Source organism: Heloderma suspectum, chromosome 1 (assembly GCF_057233095.1).
Source record: "Heloderma suspectum isolate Gila_16-S chromosome 1, 16-S_ref, whole genome shotgun sequence".
Taxonomy (NCBI): Eukaryota; Metazoa; Chordata; class Lepidosauria; order Squamata; family Helodermatidae; genus Heloderma; species Heloderma suspectum.
Window position 1 is genome coordinate 363136088 of NC_139458.1, and position 20663 is coordinate 363156750.

The 20663-nt window shown below is 47.2% G+C and overlaps 1 protein-coding gene across 1 annotated transcript in view; it reads left to right on the top strand.

Annotated features, from left to right (window-relative positions):
- The first annotated feature begins 279 nt into the window (after positions 1-279).
- PGBD5 (piggyBac transposable element derived 5) overlaps positions 280-20663 on the top strand; it is a 109174-nt gene continuing 88790 nt past the window's right edge. Inside the window, exon 1 of the mRNA XM_084828112.1 lies at positions 280-1087. Within this exon, the coding sequence (XP_084684238.1) occupies positions 364-1087 (724 nt within the window). The 5' untranslated portion in view covers positions 280-363. The remainder of the gene's footprint in view (positions 1088-20663) is intronic.

Sequence of the window (20663 nt, forward strand, 5' to 3'; positions counted from 1 at the left end):
CCCTTAGGGGATGCTGGCGTTGTAGTCCGGCACTTCTGGACAGCGCCGCTTGGGGAGGGCTGGGATAACTCTGCCTTGCCAGATATATCCCCCCGGGAGCTGCGAAAGGCCCCTGGGCGTGTTGGCGCGTCACGTGCAGGGAGCGAGCTGCTGGCCGCTTTCCATCGCCGGGCGGCTGTGCTTTGCGCAGCAGCAGCTGTTTCGCCCCTGCTGCACGCCGAGCCTGCGATTTTAAAGGGCGGAGACCCCCCCGCTTGGGGGGTGGGGAAGTGGGCGGGCTCAGGGCGTCGGGAGCGCCCATAAAACCCCACCTCCCGCTTTCGGGGCTGCAGCTGCAATTGGCTCGATGAGGCATCCGGAGCGATGTTGAGCTGGCTGCTTCCACCCATGGCTCTGCACGCGCACAGGGGCGGGTTGTGCCGGGGAGAGCGGGAGGCTGGGCTGCGAGGCGGCGGCGGCGGCGGCGGCGGCGGCGGCGGCGGCGGAGGAGGGGAAAGGGAAAGGGAAAGCGGCGGCTGCGGCGGCGGCGGCGCTTCCCCAGCCTGCTTGCCTCCGTCGGTGGCCGAGCCGCTGCTGCTGCTAGGTTGCTGCCTGCGGCCGGAGGGCCCGGCAGAGCGGGGACTCTTGCTGACGCCGCCGCCGCCGGGCGAGATGATGGCGGAGGGCGGCGGCCAGCGGCTCAAGGCGCTGTCCCTGCTGGAGGCGGCCCGCTGCCGCTACGAGAGCCTGCAGATCTCGGACGACGTCTTCGGCGAGTCGGGCCAGGACAGCAGCGGCGGCAACCCCTTCTACAGCACCACGGCCGAGTCCCGCTCGGCCTCCGAGGAGGAGGGCGGCGACAGCGGCGGCGGCGGCGAGGCGGCGGCGGCGCGCCGGAGCCCGGCCGAGGCGGGACGCAACCACCGGAGCAGGGCCGGGGGACGCCGCGGCTCCAAGGCGGAGCAGCAGCAGCAAGCGCAGGGCGGCTCGGAGGCGGGTTGTCCCGGGCCCCTGGAGCCGCAGCAGCAGGAGGAGGAGGAGGAAGCCAAGAGGGGCTGGAGCCCCAGCCTCACAAACACGCCGACCCCTTCTTTCCAGGACAGCAGCGGTAAATCGGCTCGGCGCGTGTGCGCGTGACGGGGGGCTCAAAATGTGTGGGTCTCTGTGTGTGTGTGTGGGGGGGGGATTAGGGAGTGTGTGGGGGAAGGCACAGCCCCCCCCCCCCCCGGCAACTGAGTAGTGGAGGCTGGCTGCTCCGGTGTTAGTGGGGCCGGGAATCAGCTCCGGGTTTCAGTCAGAACTCTAAGGGAGCTGCCCAAATTGGGTTCATCGCCTCGGGTAGCTCCTTGAGAGTTCTGACTGAAAGCCGGAGCGGATGCCCGGCCCCACTGACATCGGGGCCGCCAGCCTCGACTGCACCTGGGCTTAGGAGGACTTCCAGGACTCGCGCTTAGCGAAGAAAGCCGCGAGGTTCGGAAGGACGCCCCGGCTGGCCCCTGGCTAGGTGGCTTCCTCCACGTCGGGTTGCTGGACCCAGCAGCTCCTTGCTTCAAGGGCCGCCTCCTCCTCTTGACTCCGCGCGGCTGAGAAGGAGAGCGAGCGAGAGCGAGCGTGGGGTGGTTGGACGGTCCCCTGTTGCATCAGGGAGGACGGCGTGCCTTTTCTTTTCTTTTCTTTTCTTTTCTTTTCTTTTCTTTTTTCTTTTCTGCTAGAAGAGGTTAAGGCCCGGAGAGGCGCGTGTGCGCGCGCTTGTGTGGTGTACGTCGGAAGCCGTTGCCCTCTTCTCCTGTCAGGCACCTGAGCGCTCGAAGTCTGGGGGAAGGACGGTGGCCCTGCCAGAGCAGAGCCATCTGCTGCAGGAGCCGGAGAGAGAGAAGAGAAGCCGATCTTCTTGCCAGGGCCAGGGGGGAGGCTGCAGGCATCGCTGCAGAGGCAAATCGGGAGGCAAATCGAAGACGAAGTAGAAGGGGCGAGGAAAGGGGGGGGCTCATCCCTGCTCTATTTCTCCCCCTCCCCAAATCTGTTGGGTTGGAGGGCAGATCCTTAGAGCTGCGAATCCCGCTTGGGTTTGCTAGATGAGAATTCCCGAAATCCAGGGACCCCCCCCCCCGAGCTGTGCTGTCTGCTGTCTAGAGTGTGAGGGGGCTGCAGAGCATTCTGGCACAAGGCGCCTCGGAAGTGTGGCGGTGCTCCAAAGAACGGTGGCGGCGGCGGGGAGCCTTCGCAATCATCTGCTTCTGTTAAAATGTTTTCCATTGTTTTAATATGGTGTTTTATTCTTTTATCTTGTTGTTGACGGCTCCGGAATCTTTGATGTGGAGCAGTATGTGAATATTGTAAATAAATAAGTGACTGTTTCAGACAAAATCCACTAATGCCGCTTGGGCCGATCCCTCCCAGGGCTTCCTGACTGCAAGCACTTGGGTGTTCAACCTCTGAGCCAAGCTAACTCAATGCACCTTGAAAAGAACTGGGCGGCAGCCCATAAGAATGAGCCACTGAGCGGGTATCTCTCAGGTGTCTGCCAGGGATGCTGGATCCCTAGAGCTAGTGCGACAGCCCAGCCCCGAATGTCTGACTGCATCCTGGCCTCATTAACTGGACTGGCTTGCAGGGCAGACTCCATCATGTCTGTTAGTCATTAGGAAAAGGAGCCCTCCTCCGTGGTGGGAAATGGGCGACACAGTAGCGGTAGGGGCGTGATGGCTGTTCGGTCCTCGCCTCCTTTCAGGATTGGGCAGAGCTTAAGTTTTCCCTGGTTTTTCTAGAGTCTAGATTCACACAACAGTCAGGAGTCTTGAAAGCTTAGTCATGGGAAGCCAGGGCTTGGCTAGTTTGGAAACTGACGTGTGTGAGTTGCCCTCGCTTGGTGAAACCAGCATTAGCTTGATTCACAAGCATTTGTTGTTTCCCTTTGCCTTTCACAGTTTTAGGGGGAGTTAACAACTGAACGCTCATCGCTCAGCGGCTGCAACATCAAGGGATGACTTACGGGTACAGAATGGTCACGTATCGCACACAGCGGAGTCAGCTTTTGGATCGCTCTCATGCAATATCTTCCCCTCCATAGAGACAGTCTGCATGTTCAGCTGAGAGTCCCTGAGCAATGAGGACTCAGTGATGGCAGATGTATGTGTGAATTGACCCTAAGGATCTGATCACCAGAGTCCATGGTGCAGGGCTGTCTGGCATTCTGCAGCTTTGCATGAGCCATAGATCCTGCCCATTTTCATCTAGGCTATATCTGACAACCATAGAATCAATGTCTAGGCAGACACTTGGTGGGGGATAGATTGTCTAATCAGGTGAGACGACACCCCCACCCCCACCTCATGACACTGGCTAGGAAATTCAAAGTTGGACAAAAAGCTCTTGTTCAGCAAAGTGTGCTAGCAAAGGTATGTCTCTTAAAAATGGGCAATACCAGATTTTATACATACACGGCAGTGAAACATGCTGGTTTTGGTTGGTGACATTTTATTTTAGCATTTTGCCATTTTCTTAATGCAGAACCCCACAGCTATATTGGATACATTCACTGTGCTAAGTTATAAGTCGTGGACGATACGAGCAAGAGATGTGTTGAAAATGGTTGCCAGTAGTGATGGGTGAGTCAGTTTGGGATTGGTTTGATATTTATTAGAATTTGCAGGGGAGGGGGACATTCCTCTGTTTTCTGAGAGTTCTCTTCTGGCTCACAATGCTTTCACATTGTGAAATTTTATTTTATTTTGAAATAAAAATTTAAAAAATGCAGGCAACTGGCCCTCGACGTTGTATCTATGTTGTGGCTAAACCCTGGACACTTATCACAGCTTAGACAGAGCTGGGTAAAAAAAAAAAATGAGAGAGAGAGACAGAGAAAGAAAGGGGTGATTATTTTTTTCATATTATTTTACTGTGGCCTTCTCTTGATATGACTGCTGTTGTCACTGGTATTGCCATTGTTATTGTTGCTGGTTTTATCATTGGCTTTTATTGTTTTTATTGCTATTATACTGTGTTTATGTTTTTATTGTTTTTAATATTTTAACCGTTCTTATGTATTCTATTGCTGTAAGCTGCCTTGAGAGGGCTTCTGCCCTGAAAGGCAGTCAAGAAATATTTTGAATAAAATAAATATTTTATTAGGCCCCAAGGAAGTGTGTAAGTTGTTGAGCTCTATTGGCACTGAATGCAGCTTTGAGGAGGTCATTGCCCCTGAGTTTGTTTGAGCAAGCTTGGGGAAGCTTCTTGACCCAAATGAGTTGATGCTTGGGTAGGTGACTTCATGTGCACTCTGTAAGCTTTAGTCACATAACTGGTGGGAGGGCTTATAGAAAAGCTATAAAGGGAACCTCCTTAATTTTTTCTCGCTCCAGTGGGGAAGCTTCCCTGAACTCACTCAGGAAAGCTCAGAGGTTGCACAGCTCTCTTCCTCCCAAGGTTGTGGACCAATAGCTCAGAGACTGCATGGTTCTGTGGAGCTTTAAAATCCAGCCTTTAGGGCAGGGGTGGGCAACTTGCGGTCCTCCAGATGTTTTGACCTACAACTCCCGTCATCCCCAACCATTGGCTATACTGGCTAGGGCTGATGGGAGTTGTAAGCCAACAACATCTGGAGGGCCACAAGTTGCCCACCCCTGCTTTAGTGGCTCTTGCACAGCTCTGTTCGTGCTGTGATTTAGTGGCCTAGATGTGGAATAAAAGAAGAGAAGCATTTTCAGTTTTTGTACCCCTGGCTGTAATTCATGTACTTGATCAATATTCAGATTTGCCTTCTGACCCTAAGCACATTTGATTATAAGTACATTGTGTTGATTTCAAGTGTACTCTGGATCCTAGCCTAGATAAGACATAAACATTCACAAAGTTCAAGTTATTGGACATAATTCTGTGGCAACAACAGATAGCCAAATCCCCCCAAATGATCTCAGTATCGTCAAAAAAACTAAAGAAACTGTGAGCTCTTTGTTCTGGAAATGGAGTGATGAAGATCTTTTTTAAAAGATTGGCATGGGAGCTGGGATCAAAATAATTAAGGGTACAATCCCATGAAAGTTTAGACAGAAAAAAGTCCTACAACTCCCAGCATGCCCTAGCCAGCATGCTGGGAATTGTATGATTGTATACTCTTGCCATCCATTCTATATTTAAGCAGTCTGAAATCCCATTCTCTGGATCGGTAATAGAGGTCAAGATAGGAAGTTCCTAGGGGAATGTCAGGACACTTTATCTCAAGGTGGGCTGAAGGTAGATCAGGGTCTACTGGTAGATCTGTGGGTGATTTGCAGTAGATCTGCAAGAGTTTCTGACTCTCTGTTGTTTAGCAATAGCAATAACAACATGACTTTTTCTGCCTAAATTAAGCTGCTGAAATGGAGAAAGTTTGGGGTAACTAGGAGCAGACTTTTGCACGAAAGGACTGTGAGCTGAGTTCAGTTCTGGTACTGAAAACAAATCCTGTGTTAATTCTGTGCGTATGTCTTTTGCACCTGGCTCTAGTTCGTGGATCTCAAGGTTCTAGTAAAATACAAAGTGGATTTGACAAGCCTGCCCACCCCTGGTTTATCCCTTATGGATGATGGGATAATGTTTCAGATCCTTAAAATAAGGGAATAGGGTAGAATCTGCAAAGATAAACAAATGATGTTTAAAGAGACCAAACTTTCATAGGAAACTTTGCACATGAAAAGGACATTTGAGAAGGACACAATGTCTAGGTGTTTATATGCAAATACTAGAAGCTACAAAACTAAGATGGGGAATTTTGAGTGAATGGTACTGAAAGAGAGCATCAATGCAGATATAGTGAGGATATCGGAAATGTGGTGGAATATTAAAAATGAGTATTGGGATGTGGTGATCTGTGGGATATCCCTGTATATAAAATATATAGCAAAAACAGAAAAGGGCATTTTGGTTGTGGTATTTACTCTATACATAACATAGAGGGCATAGAGTCCAACAAACTAGAAAACTTAAAAGGAATCACTGAGTAAAAACACCAGGCTCCCAAAGTAGCATTTGTTTATATTAAGACATTAGTACCCTGCTTTATGGGTCCAATATGCCTGCCAAGGAAGCTTACAACCATTTAAAAAACAAAATATGATATATCAATAACAAAGCAACAGTAAAAGAGAGATCTGAAAACTAGAGCAAGCGAGAAGCATTGTGGCAGGAGAGCAAAAACACAAAGCAAACCAAAGGCTTTGCAAAATAAGAAGTGTCCTTGCAATTTGCTGAAATGTCCCCCCCCCAAAAAAAAAGAGGGAGGTAACTTAGGGTTCCAAAGGAAGAGAGTTCCACAGTCTGGATGCTGCATCCAAAAAGGCCTCATCCTAAATCCCAGCCAAACGAACCTCCAGAGGAAACAGGACATGGAGCAAATATAGTTGTACTTTGGCCATATTATCTCCCTAACGAAAACTTGGTAGATGACCTTAAGAAGGACAAAGAAATCAGGGAGGGAGCTAAATGAGAACATGTTGTAATGATGGGTGCCTTCAACTACTTTCATGCTGACTTATTTATTTTGTTTTGTTTTTTTTATTTTACAATATTTGTACACCACCCAGTAACTAACATTCTCTGAGTGGTTAACACAAACTACTTAAAACCATTAAATAGCCCTATAAAACAGAACCACAATAAATAAACCCAGCAAAAGGTTAAGACAGATGAAGTAAATGTACACTGAGATCACAGCAAAGAGACAAGATACATTTCCTTGGAACAGTTAGTCATGGCGCCATTCTCTCCATGATAATGGCATTAGTCATTCTCTTCCTAGATAAATGCTTAAAATAAACCAAAATTTTTGTCTTACAGTAAAACGTCAGGTGGATTATAAGACAGGGTGCCATGACCCCAGTTGGGCTCAGTGGATCTCTTGATCTTTTTGCACTGTTGTGAACCTACAACTGCTTTCTGTTAAAGCAGAGTGGCTGTGGGAATGAGCATGCAGATGTTGTGTTCAAGAGATAAATAAGCTCAATAATACCATGTAATGGGTTGTATCCAGTGGTGTCTCTCCACTAACAGAAGGCTCTTTGATTCAGCAGAGGCTTCCATCAGTGGAACAGGGGGTGGTGATTTTTGCTGATTCCCCTTCCCCCTGAAGCCCCTGCCCCTGCTCCCTTGCATTAACAAGGGGGAGGGGCTGTGGCACAGTGGCAGAGCCCATGCTTTGCATGCAGCAGGTCCCAGGTTTAATCCCCAGCATGTCCAGAAGGGCTAGGATGAAATCCTGCCTGCAACTCTGGAGAGCCATTGCCAGTTGGTGTTGACAGTACCATAGGTTTGACTCAGTATAAGGCAGGTTCCTATGTTCCTAAGAAGGCTTCTTGACCCCACATTCCCAGCTAGGTCACTTAAGTGCTCAGAACCAAACTGGGCTGTGCAACCACTGTTTCCAATTCCCACTGAATTTAGCCAAGGCTGTTTATGATGTTTATTTCCCCCCGCCCCCCCGGGTCTCTGCTACAATATTCGTATATCAACATATACAACCATTGGTCATCTGAGTGATGCACTTGTAAGATACTTCCTTAGTTTAATCCAGGAAGAGTCTGAATGAGCACTCTCTCTCTTACTGATAATCCATTCAATCATTTCAGCTTCTAGAACGGCTCTTCGTGACTAAAGAGCTCTGCAGGACCATTGAGAGATCGAGAGCTTAAAACGTTAGCAGTGCAGTGATAGTTGCTGATGTTATCCTGGAATTCCTGGGCATGGGAGGGATTTAGGAGCTCTAGGGAAGAGTGAGTTTACACTACCATCTCCCATTGTGTTTTTTAACTAGAGCTCTAAGCTTTTGTTGATTTAGTGGATTAATCTACTAAAGCTTTGGTTGATTATTCACCGGAGGACAGTTTTAATGAGTGGAGATAAAAGTCAGTAAGGTTTCAAGTTAAGAGCACATTTAGTTATTTTTGAGGCAATTTTGGTTTTGGTATTTCTGTGTAATAGGATAACACTGAGAATTAGTTAGTAGATTAATCAGTTAAAGGATCGATGATTATTCAGCTCAGTTTCTTGAATTTATTACATTTCTATACTGTCCAATAGTTGAAGCTCTCTGAGCTGTTCACAACAGTTCAAACCACAAAATACAGCAACATAACAAAACATAATATATACTAGGGCTGTGCAGGGTTTGCGGCTTCCGAGGTGGCCCCCCCCCCCGACCTGACTCGGCCCTGAACCCGAAGTGGGATTCAGATGGCAAACCCTGCTTTGGGTCCCCCCTGATGCCCCCGCACAATCCCCCAGCTCCTTACCTGGGACGCCGCCTTCTCCACTGCCGCCTTCTCCACCGCCGCCAGGTCCTGAGGCCTGGATGCGCGGTGACTCGTCTTCTTGCAGGGAATCGCCATTTTTTAAATGGTGACTCCCTGCAAGAAGAGTCACTGCACATCCAGGTCTGAGGAGCTGGCGGCAGCGGTGATGGAGGAGGAGGCGGTGGCGGCAGAGAAGGCGGTTCAGGTAAGGACCTGGAGGCGCTGGGGGGCTGGGTTGGGGGCCGACCCCCAACCCACTCCAGGTCACTTCATGCCCCCTCCACTTCACCTCGGAATGGGCACAAAGTGACCCGAAGAGGCCCACTTCAACTTGGGGTTCAGGCCTTGGGCCAAAGCAGTGCACAGCCCTAATATATACCTTTTAAAAGTTTAAAACTATAGTATAAAACCAGCATAAAAACAGCAGCAGTGTAAAGATCTACGAATGCAATAACAGGTTTGAAACAATGCAAACTGAGGAACTTAACATGCCTGGGAGAATAAAAAAAGGTGCTGTGTGCGTATTTTCTTTCTATTACACATCTTTCCATTGCTTTGCAATCTCCCAGGCTGCCTGCACTTCCTGATCTGAAGAAACCCTATGGAAGGAATTACCTCTTGATGTCTTCCCCTGGGCTTTAATTGAAGTGTGGGAACCCGAGGAGGCTACACTTTGCTGGAGTGATGACTGTAGAATGAAACATGGGACATTTGGGCACACTGCTTGGCTACCTGCTATGTAAGGAAAGCGCAAGAACCCTGAACCCAACCCATGAGAATTTCTCCAAAATTTTCTTTTCACCGGTGAATTTCTTTTTGAAAGAAATTTCTTTTCTCTCTCAAATTGAATGACAATGGTCAAAAATTGTGGGAGAAATTTTTGGCACAGCACTAGTTTTTGATACTGTTTTGATACTGCTTGTGGCAAAGGTGATGTGACCTTCATACCTGGAGGGTAGATTTCAGAAAGTTGTACTGGGGAATTATTGCACGACTCCATGGAATTTGAGCTGTGCAGTCCATCTAAGGCTCCATCTTATCCCTCATGTTCCTATAACATCTAACAGCTGCTAGGTGAGATCATCTGGGGATGTGAAACCAGGTGCTCTCTTTTTTCATTAGTCAGGTGAGATTGTGGAGGTGCTGACCCATTGTCTGCATTCAGTAAGGGGGTGGATGAGGGCCAATAAATTGAAGCTCAACCCTGACAAGATGAAGGTACTGTGGGCAGGCAGAAGCAATAGCAGCCTCTTCACTACTGAGCCCAATTCAAAGTGCTAGTGCTTACCTTTAAAGCCCTAAACAGTGTGGGGCCCAAATATCTGGAGGAGCATCTTCTCACATATCAATCTGTCCATGCATTAAGATCATCAGAGGAAGCCCTTCTCCATGTTCCTTTGATAAGAGAAGTATATTTACCATCTGTAAAAGAAGTATATTTACCATCTGTAAAAGAGAGGGCCTTCTCTGTGGTGGCCCCCCCCAAAGCCCCCCAACTTTGCAGTGCCCTCCCATGGGAAGTATGCCCGCACCGAAGATTGTCATCTTAAAACCTTCTTATTTGCCCAGCGTTCTCAACTTTTATGTATTTCTATTTGTCTTTTAGCTGGTTGAAATAATGTTATGCCTCTTGATTTTATTGGACTGATATTTAAATCTCATGTCAATTTTATGGTATCGAATGTCTAATTTTTATGTACCCTGCCCTGAAATCCTCTTTGGGACAAAGGTGTAGTTTATACATTTAATAAATAAATAGACTGATTACTGGAGACCTTTGGTGCTCAATCCACTGGGAGGTTCTCCTGTCTAACTTGAAAAGAATGGAAGTTGTTCAAGAGAATAATAATGTCCCCTTTGCTATGAAAATGTCACTGGGCCCACATATGCAGAAAACCACCTCTGTTGGAGAGATGATAATCAGGCCCGCATGCCCTGCTAAAGTGCAGGCTAGATATTTATGCCAGGAAACGGAGGAGATAACTTGATTAATGCAGAGAGCTGGCCCTGTCTTTTGGGAGCCAGCCAGTGCCGTGTTCGCTGGATCTGCAGTGCAATGCTGACCAAACGGAGTGTGGAGCAAGCATTAAAGGTTTTACTTTAACAAACTTTTCTTCTCCATAATGGATCAAAGAGAAGGAAAAAGAACAAATGTACAGAAAGGATGCTTACCTAGTGTGCAGCACAATGGCTTTACTCCATTTTAACTACAATATTCACTGGGGCCTTGTTCTTTTTCTCAGTTAAAATATTCTGAATGGTGGTTGAGACACCAAGCAAGCATATAGAACGTGTGCTCCATGTCCTTGATTATGCATGGAACTTTGGCCTTCATTCATCAAATGCTTCCCTGGGGGAATGTTCAGATGTTGGGATTGGCTGGAAGGAAGGAAAGTTGGGCCAAAGCTTCAGTACAGTGTTACCCAAAGGGCCTGTTTGCATAATCATGCTGGGGGAAATAAGCCGTGGTGGCTTATTTCCCCCCCACGCACGCACACATGCCGGTTGCGTGCCAGGGAGATTAGCATAATTACCTACAGCACCGTGCCTTCCGTGTCATGCAAACCTGGCAAGGGTGGTTTTTGCTACGGTTAACAAGTAATCCCAGAACCCTATAACAGCCCATAGTTTCTGGGTGTCTTGTTAACCACAGCCACAAGCCACCTTCACCGGAATCGCATGACACAGGAAGCTGTGCTGCTGAGGGTAATCATGCTTAACACCATGGTGGCTTATTAGCCACCGTGCCATCATACAAACCAGGTCATTCAATGGTTTGGAGATGGGCCTGTTGTCCCTTAACCTGCCTGCCTTTCCACACATCTGCAGTGCATAGCATAAAGATACGGTATGGTGGCTGGGACTGGAGCAGCTTTAAGCACTACAACCAGCATAGAAAAGTAGTGGCAATAAGTAGGGATGTGATGTTTTGTTGACTAATCAGTTAGATAGCTAATGCAATCCTAGGCTGCATCAACAGAAGAACGGTGTTCAGATCCCAAGAAATAATTGTGTTGCTATGTTAGTAATGACCCGGTGCTTGCACAGGAGGAACCTTTCCTTTCCTATGTTCTGCTTTGGGCAGACCTGGAATGCTGTGTCCAGATCTTTGAGAAGGATGTTTGCAAACTGGAACGTGTCCAGAGGAGGGCAACAAAGATGGTATGGGGATGGGAAAGCAAGTCTTATAAAGAGAGGCTGAAAGGAGTGGAGTGTGTTTAGCTTGGAGGAGAGATTATTAAGAAGTGACATGATAGCCACCTTCAAAGGTTTGAGGAACTGTAACATTGATGAGGAACCAATGGGTTCAAATTACAAGAAAGGGAACTTTGACTAGACATATGACAGCTTTCCCCAACTTGGTGTCCTCCAGATGTATTTAGAAAAAGTGCTGTGGCTGGGAGATTTTTTTTAATTATAATTATTATTATTTATTAACTTTTTATCCCACCTTTTTTTCCTCTTGCAAGGAGCCCAAGGGGGCTTACGTGGTCATCGTCCTCCTCCTTTTCATTTTATCCTCACAACAACCCTGTGAGGTAGGTTAGGATGGGAGTCAGTGACTGACCCAAAGTCACCCAGTGAGCTTCATGGCCCAGTGGGGACAAGAACTGGATGGAATAAGGAGATATTTCACCTTTCTGTTCCTTGTCAAGTACCTTAACAGTTTAGATGTTCCTATAGGTGAGTCAGCGAAGGATAGTAGCAGAGTATAAATCCTATTGTTACCCATTGGGAGAGGAAGAAAGTGAATTAAAAGTCAACTGGGTTATCTCATGGCCTAGAGGAAAACAGCCTACCTCCAAAAACTGGTGCCCTCCAGCTGTGTTAGACTACAACTGCCATCAACTGGAAAAGTCACTGAATATGAGATTGTTGGTATTTAGGATTCCATGCAAGCATAAGAGTGACATGCTAGGGATCTAAGACCAGGACTTAAAAGTTCTGGATGAAACACTGTCAGGTTCTCTGCTGGAATAAACACAAGTTGAACTCTTCAGGATACTAACCTCAAGTCAAGAAGTTCAGGGAGCCCTAATAGTGTAACTGACATTCTGTACAAAAAAGTTTGGGATCATCATTAAATTTACATCCCACCCTTTTTCCTCTTGCAAGAAGCCCAAGGGGGCTTACATGATCCTCCTCCTCCTCTCCACTTTATCCTCACAACAACCCTGTGAGGCAGGCTTCCTGGCCAAGTGAGGACTGGAACCTGGATCTCCTGAGTCCCTGAGGCCACATGGGATGGAATAAGGAGATACATTTTTTTTTTTCTGTTTCAGCAAGTCTGTGGCCAGCTGTGTGGGGAGATAATACACAAAGAGAACATAGTTACGCAGTGCCTTGGCTCATGCCACGGCTGCTCTTTGTCTTTGAAAGCTGCTTCATACAAACAAGGAGAAGGGAAAGAATTCCAGTTAACACTAGACCCGTCTGTGGAGACGTCATGACCATGCTAGAGCAATGGAATACCAAAACCTGAGGCACATCTTGGTGTCCACAACAATAGTCATTACAGAATATTAAGCATGCCATCCTATGGGCTTCTAGCCTAACTGAAGGTGTCCTCTGATATCAGAGCCTTTGCTGGCAGGGTGAGAGGAACCGCAGAGGCATTCTTTGCTTCTCTGTCCTCCTGAAAAGGGGTTTTCGGTAGATGGACCACAGAGACTGTCTAAGTTCCCCACTGTGCAGGGGGTGGGAACGGGGCTGAGAGACTATTGTATCCATTGGATCAACACTCTCCCCCTCCCTGCCCACAGCACCCCCTGACACTCCCCCTTTTTCCCCCGTCCCAAAGACAGCCTGACCTTGGGAGAGGGACCTACCACAGACGTTGCCATGGTGTCTGGGTGGGGCTAGGAGGGGTTGTGGATAGGGAACTATAGCTGGATCTCCTCTAAGGTTGGAGTTCTGTCTCCAGCCTCAGAGGGGGAGATCTACTGCATCTTGTGGTCCCTAAGACACTGTCTAGGGGCCATAGAGTTGCGCTTTGAGGTAGTTAATAAAAATTCCAACTTATTTGTGCTCACTGTGGGTTTAGTCTAACGGTGTCTCTAATATTTTAACTTTCCATGTTTGAAAACGTATTTATTTGTTTGCACGGGAGAGTAATCAGACGTGCAGTTCTGTATCTGCAGTCTGATACAGGTCCAGGAAGGATTCCGTCATTCTTTATATTTGAATTCACTCAAGGGTTCCAAAGTGGGTCAGATCAGTGGAGGCTGGTGGCTCCAGTATCAGTGGGGTGGTGAATCCCATCCTGGCTCCAGTCAGAACTCTAAAAGAGCTATCCAAGGTGCGAAAGAATGGCGGATCCATTCTTTGCCATATTTTGCATAGCCGGTTAATCCAATTCTGTGCATGTCATATGTGGCGAAAAGGTTTGAATTGTTTGCACCAAAGCTCAAAGGGGCACACCTGTTTTGCAGAAAATTAACAGCAATGATGGTGAATGCACAGTCCCACTGAGTGGGTGTCATGGCTTTGCATAAGTTATTGCATGGTGATCAATGGTGGGAAGATGGATGAAGTCCCACTCTCCAAATGGAAAATGGTTTATACAAAGGCTTTTGAATTCCTCAGATTATCAGCCTCCCCCTTTCTTTTCCTGTATACTTAAATGGGAAGGGTAAACATTAATTAGCTAATTGATAGCTCTTTGAGAGTTTTGACTGAAACCCAGAGCAGATTCACCACCCCACTAACATCAGAGCCTCCACCCTCCACTGGATCAGATTGTACCATTTCGTAGGCCAGTTATGTCGGTTGGCTTGTGAGGTTTCAGGTTGTTAATGGGATAATAAAAGTTATATAACCCAATTGCTAAAATAACAAAATGCAGCTAACAGTATAATGACTTACTTACAAGCACGCTCATCCATTCTAAATGTGAGGTTCAAATATTGTATGAAGGCCCCTTAGGCTATGAGTAAATACAGTTTTTCTGAAGCAGTCTTGTAACTAGCCACTCCACTGTGGCAAGTAATAGAATCACCTCCATGTGACCAGGCAGAAAGAGAGTTGAGCCCTGCCCCACCCCTCTCCCTCTCAGAGTGCCTCAAATGACGGTAAGTATGCATGAACAGGCATGCTAGCTTTTTTCCCCTGTGGGGCTAGTATCTTTTATGGACTTTAAAAACAAATCAAACTGGTCAGACAAAAGATAGTTTAATTTGGCTGTCAATTGACTATGTATATTATCACATATTCTAATACAGGGGTAGGCAACCTTTTTGGACTGTGGGCAAAAAAAAAACACATTTGGCAATTTAATAAATTGTTGTGGGCCCCATCGCAAAATGGCGACCATGGGAGGTATGGGAAAGGATGCGCAACCTGCCCCAAAAACTGAGGACAAGGCAGAGGTGGGCTCTGAGCTAAACAATGGCACACTAAACAAAGCACCAGCAGAAGCCTATTTCACAGCAATCCCAGATGCTGGTAAGAAAATGTGTTAATTTTTTTAAAAAAATGTGGGAGGGGTAGGGCATCTTGATGGGTGCCAAGAAAGGTGTCTGGGATGGCAGTGGTGCCCAGGGGCACCACGTTGCCTACCACTGTTCTAATAACAAACTCAGTTGTCCGAGTGCCAGTCCTTATGCAGCCCAAGTGGTACCAGGCATGTACGAGAAGGAGATACCAATCAGTGTGGGGGGACCCCAGATTTTGCAGAAGTGCAGAAAATCATAAGGGGGGGGAGCTAAAGGTGGAACCTCCCCTAACTAGCCAAATGAATACTGAGCATGCTCAGTGGAAATAGAATGCTGTTGTGTGTATGTGGGGGGGGGAATAGAAAACTGATGGAAGGGAGAATGGAATGGAGTCTCCTGAATGGGAGCATGCTACGCTGCAGCATTTTGTTGCAGGCCCCATGCGTGTGTTCCTATAAATAGGCATGATCAGTGAAGCTGCTGATACACTAGAGTACAGGAAGTATGTACAGAGTTGCATATAGCAATCTAAATTAAAAGACCTGTGGAAGAAGGAATGAAAAGAATACAGATAAAATATTTCTTTTCAACTTAAATGGAGGAATAGGTTCCCATGCCAGAGAACTACAATGTGTGAAAGTCTAAGGAGCAGAAACAGCAAGCGGAGAGTCTAGATTGGCAGAGCATCAAGATTTGCAGCGTTGAAAGAGAGCTGTTGAAAAGGAGCAACCCAAAACATCAAGGGACTGGTGAAATCCTATCACAGTGCAAATCGTTCTAACAAACCTCGTGGAGCTATTATTACGTATTGTTACGTGGTGTGCTCTAGTTAGACCCGTGTGCAAACTCGTACATATTCTAACAACACCTACACACCCGCTTATAAGGAATCTCTGGAAATTGGCAAATAGTGCATCTGTGGCTAAGAAGGTGATTCCCACCCAAAGAGATCCACACTACAACACTATTGGAGGGGTTAACGTCACAGTGGCACATTTATTGTGGTTTACAAAGATTCATATATGCAAGCTAGTTTGGGGGGAAGTAGCTGAGCAAATGGATTTAGCACTTAATACCAATTGGGGATGCTCCGGTCTTCACCAAAGTATGCTTTGGTGGGGAAATTAGCTGCATTCTTGGTGCAGCTGAGCTCCAGCCCTAAAAGCAGTTTTCAAGACTGTGGGAAGGAGTCTTCCAGAGGCCTGAAGCCTACACATGCATGCGCACACACACACGAAAGCAGGGGTAGAGGCTACAATTTCTACTAAGAACCTCCAAAAGGTTCTTTTGGAGGGTTCTGGCTACCTCCAGTACGGGCTACCTCCGGTACCCGAGGCAGTGAGCCTATGTACACCAGTTGCTGGGGAACATGGATGGGAGGGTGCTATTGTGCTCATGCCCTGCTTGTGAGTTCCCGATTGACAGCTAGTTGGCCACAGTGTGAACAGAATGCTGGGCTAGATGGGCCCTTGGCCTGATCCAGCAGGGCTCTTCTTGTGTTCTTAAAAGCATCTTTACCTGGGCTGAAGCCCTTTCCTGCTGACAAGAACTAGTCTAGCAAGCGTTGAAACTCCTGGTCTCGGGTGAAGGGGAAGGAGAGCAGGAAGCCTTGTCTAGGGGAGGCAAGGCACCCACTGCTGGCACCTTGCTCTGTCAAGCAAGGAGCTTAGTGATTTCAACACTGAGGCTTTCCTCTGGGAGTGATTCAGCAGCAGGGTGGCACCTGACCCCTACAGAGCAAGGCACCTATTGATTTCAGCAGCATGGCCCTATGCCTCTGGGAAGAGGGGGACAGGGACTCTGGACTGCCCCAACCTGAGGCTTCTTATACAGTTCAGAGAAAGGCAGTGACATCACAACTCTGATGAGCCAGACACTGCTCAGAGGCACTAGAAATGGTGCTACTTGCTATGGGATAAAGACTGAGTTGGCCTCCCATCCTGAATAACAAAAGAGGGTGCTTGGGGATGATGGCTGTACTTCCCAGAAGCAGAAGTCCTACTTACTATCTCTTACTCTTTTAAGGAAAGATGACTTAACATTGAGCAGGGGGTTGGACTTGATGGTCTTGAAAGCCCCTTCCAACCCTACTATTCGATGATTTTATGACATGTAATGACTTTACATGTTAAAGACAGGTGTCAAGGCTGGAGTCCAACAATGGGAGTATACTGCAGGTAGCTGACTAGGTAACTTACCAGATATCACTCTTGCTATCCAGCACATTCATGTTTTGCTGAATTTTTACTCCCACTTTTGCCTTTGGGGAATGCATTTTAATGAAGAATGCATTCACTAGAAACTGAATTGCTTGATCTAGTCTTGAATGATGCTCTCAACCCCATTCCTGTGCTTCTCTCCCACCTTTGCTGAGGCTGGGGATGAAGACGCATGGCTTTGTGGCTGTGTCTCAAAATGGAGTCAGTACTGTTCACTCAAAAGAGAGCTACTTTGTAGCACTATACATGTATTAGTAGTGCCTTTGCTGTAAAACCACAGTCAAAATGACGTAAAATATATTAAACGTACGATCTATAGTTAATACCAGAAAGGTTAGAGAGGATACTTATCCTTTGCAAAAAAAAGAAGAAGAAGAAAAGAGGACACCAAAAAAGAGAACAAAAGAGGACACAGATTGGCATGCAATTTGCATGTGCTAGTTTATTTGTATAGATGCACATTTAGAAATGACTGTCATTTAAAGGAAATCCAATACATCTCACCCTAGTCGGGGAGACTGTGACCAGGTGACCCATGTGCCTGCTCAGTCTGCTAACTGCTGGTGGGCAAGTTCAAGAGCTCACTGTCCTCCCTTCTGATGGTTCTTCTTTATCTTTAAATAGGACTTGGACTGAACAGCCATTCAAACAGAGGATGCTGTCAAGTAGAGGACTGTTCTCTGACAGCTATACAAATAGAGGACTGTCCCCTGTAAATTGGGACACATGATCACCTTAGGAAAGGCTAAAACCGTAGCACAGTCAAAATGTCTGTACAGATAAAGTGGTCAATACCGAGAGAAGGTGCATTGGATTGTCAGACGCAGATGGATATATAGGAATGCTGACTGATCATCTATGCTGGCTGGGGATGATGGGAGTTGTAGTCAAACACATCTGGTGGGCGCCAGGTTGATAAAGGCTGTTTTAGAGCAACGGAGAGAGGTGGCTAAGCAAATCTTTTCCCTGGACTGGGAATTCCAGACAGTAGCAACCACCATGGAGAAACCTCCATGCCATACTTGATCAGTAAACTGAGAGACCTTGAGTAAGGCTCTATCCACTCCTCTCAGAGGATAGGGGGTCTTGGGAAGTCTGGACTTGACCAAGTGAGGATTGAATTGTTGAGCATGAACCCCTTGAAATCTGCAAATGACATGTACATAGGTTCACTTTTGCTTTGGAACTACTTGGATCAGAATGAATTTAGTTTTAGTTTAATATTTTTACCTCATTTCTACCAAAGGTACTCCAAGCAGCTAACTAAATGTTATCTCAGAGAGCGCCTCCTTCTTTACCAACCTGCCCAGTCACTGAGGTCATCAGAGGGCATGTTCCTGGTGGTTCCACATGGACCTATGGCCTGGTTGGAGTCCACCAGGAAAATAGCCTTCAGTGTGGTGGCCCCCTTCCTGTGGAATTCCCTGCCTTTATTGGTCAGGCAGCGCCAACATTGTGTTCTTTCCGGCGCCTCCTGAAGACGTTATTTCAAGAGGCCTTCCTTGCATGACCTGCCATGGTTTGTTAAATTCTACTTTATTGGGGTTTGTCTTTTAAAAAATGTTTTAGCTTTTTTAACCTGCTGTTTTATTCTTTTATTGTGTTGTTCACCACTCCGAAATCTTCTGATGTGGAACGGTATATAAATATTGTAAATAAATAAATAATAAATAAATGAAATACCTCAAAAAGATGGAAAATAGAATGACATTTAAAACAAATGAATAACCACCATTAGAACCCTAAGTAGGGATGTCAGAGAATTCCGCCACGGATCTCGGGGAGGCCGAATGCCAGCGCATTCGGCCCCCGAAATCGGTGGTGGAACGGCATTCCACCCCTCCGCCACCCCCCGAGACGAGACTCACCTGGGGCAGATCTTCCTGGCGGCGGCTCCGGTGGCGGTTCGGTGGCGGTGGCTGCGGCAGCCAGTCTTCTGACTGGCTGCCGCCACCGCCATTTCCAGTAAAAAAAAAAAAAAGACGTGATAGGCTACGTAAAGATTTACGTAGCCTGTCACGGCTGACTTAACAAAAAAACAACAACGCGCGTACACAAATGGCGGCGGCCACGGATTATTAGGACAAATTACTTTTATTATATGTAGCCACAGGTCAGGGATGGGGAATGTGTACCCCTGCAGATGTTGTTGGCTATGAAGGCTAGGGATGATGGGAGTTGCAGTCCAACAACATCTGGAGGTGAGGCGCATGCTCCCCACCTTTGCCACGACAAACCTCCCTGCCCAATAGATGTGGGCTTAGGGTCCCCACACAAAAGCACTTCTGATCAGAGCCAGGATTTTCAACATACCCACAGTGTGGCACTTATGGCACAATCCTATACATGTTTAGACAAAAAAAAGTCCTACAACTCCCAGCATGCCCCAGCACATCTAAACCTGTGTAGGATTGCATCCGCTACACTATTTGTGTTCCCCTTATTTTCGCCGTGTTAGTCTACATAAATCTTGACTTAGACTAAGACGTGCCAAAATAAGGAACGCAAATGGCGGCGGCCATGGCCGCCGCCATTTGAGTATGTGTGTTGTTGTTTTTTTAAGTCAGCCGTGATAGCCTATGTAAACATTTACGTAGCCTATCACGGCTGACTGCAGGGACGCAAACGCCGGCGGCTAAGGCTGCCGCCATTTGCATCCCTTCTAGCCAGTGGCCAGATGTCCGGCTGCTGGTGGAGCCGGTCGGCGGCTCCGCAGAATCCCTGCGGAGCACAGCCAGCCGGCCAGGATTCCGGGGGGGGGGGGAGGAACGGAGCGCCTCCCCCCCCCGTCCAGGATTCCGGGGGGAGGGACAGAGCGCCTTCCCCCCCACCATCAACATAATCTGCGAAAGGTAAGTGACTTTTGTACATCCCTAACCCTCCTGGTTTGAGATAAACCTGAGTTTGCCATTTCACCTGAATCAGCAAACTGTCATTTGTACCTGCCCAAAGCTTGGTTTGCAGGGTAAACACAAATCACAGTTTGCCTGCTTGGACAAAAATGCAAGGTATGATTTGCCTCAAGCCAGGAGGGGAGAGAGGGAATTGTGTCACATGAAGGGAGGAGAAAGAAGTGCATAAGTCTGACAGACTTTGAGGGTTTGTTCATGCAGTACCAAACCATGGCTTGTTGTTATATCTGACGCTGATGAATGCGGGCGGAAAAAACTACATGTTGCATACATATGGAACTAACAAAACTGTAAGGGCTGGGTAATTGTGTGTATGTGTTTTTAATTTATGGAAAAGCAGCTTCCAGAGGGGTATTGGAAGCGGTGAGCTAGAGCTTTGACTTGGGTTCCTGCATTGAACAGGGGGTTGGACTCGATGGTCTTGTAGGCCCCTTCCAACCCTACTATTCTATGATTCTACGTAGAACAGGATGTCTGAGACTGATTATAAAAAACAAGCAACTTCCTATGGGACTGTCTACAGTTATTTGACACCAAGTGGGTAAATAGGTGTAATGACTCCCTGTCTCTCACTGGAGTTTTAGGAGCTGTAAAATTACTTCCAAATGTGAATTGTTCATAGAAATCCCACAGGTGCAAATGCGTTCCAGCATTCAGAAGGGCTTTAGAATAGTCTTTCTTGTCTGTCCCAGATTGGTGGAGATCTCCAAAATATTGAAAGACATTGGTTAGAATGTCATGGCAAAGACCCTTGAGGAAAATCCAAAGTTCATCTGTGAGATACAGGTCATAGGCAATTAGGATGTTAGGATGTGCAGGCTGTTCGCTGCCCCTCCAATGTTCCAGCATAGTTCC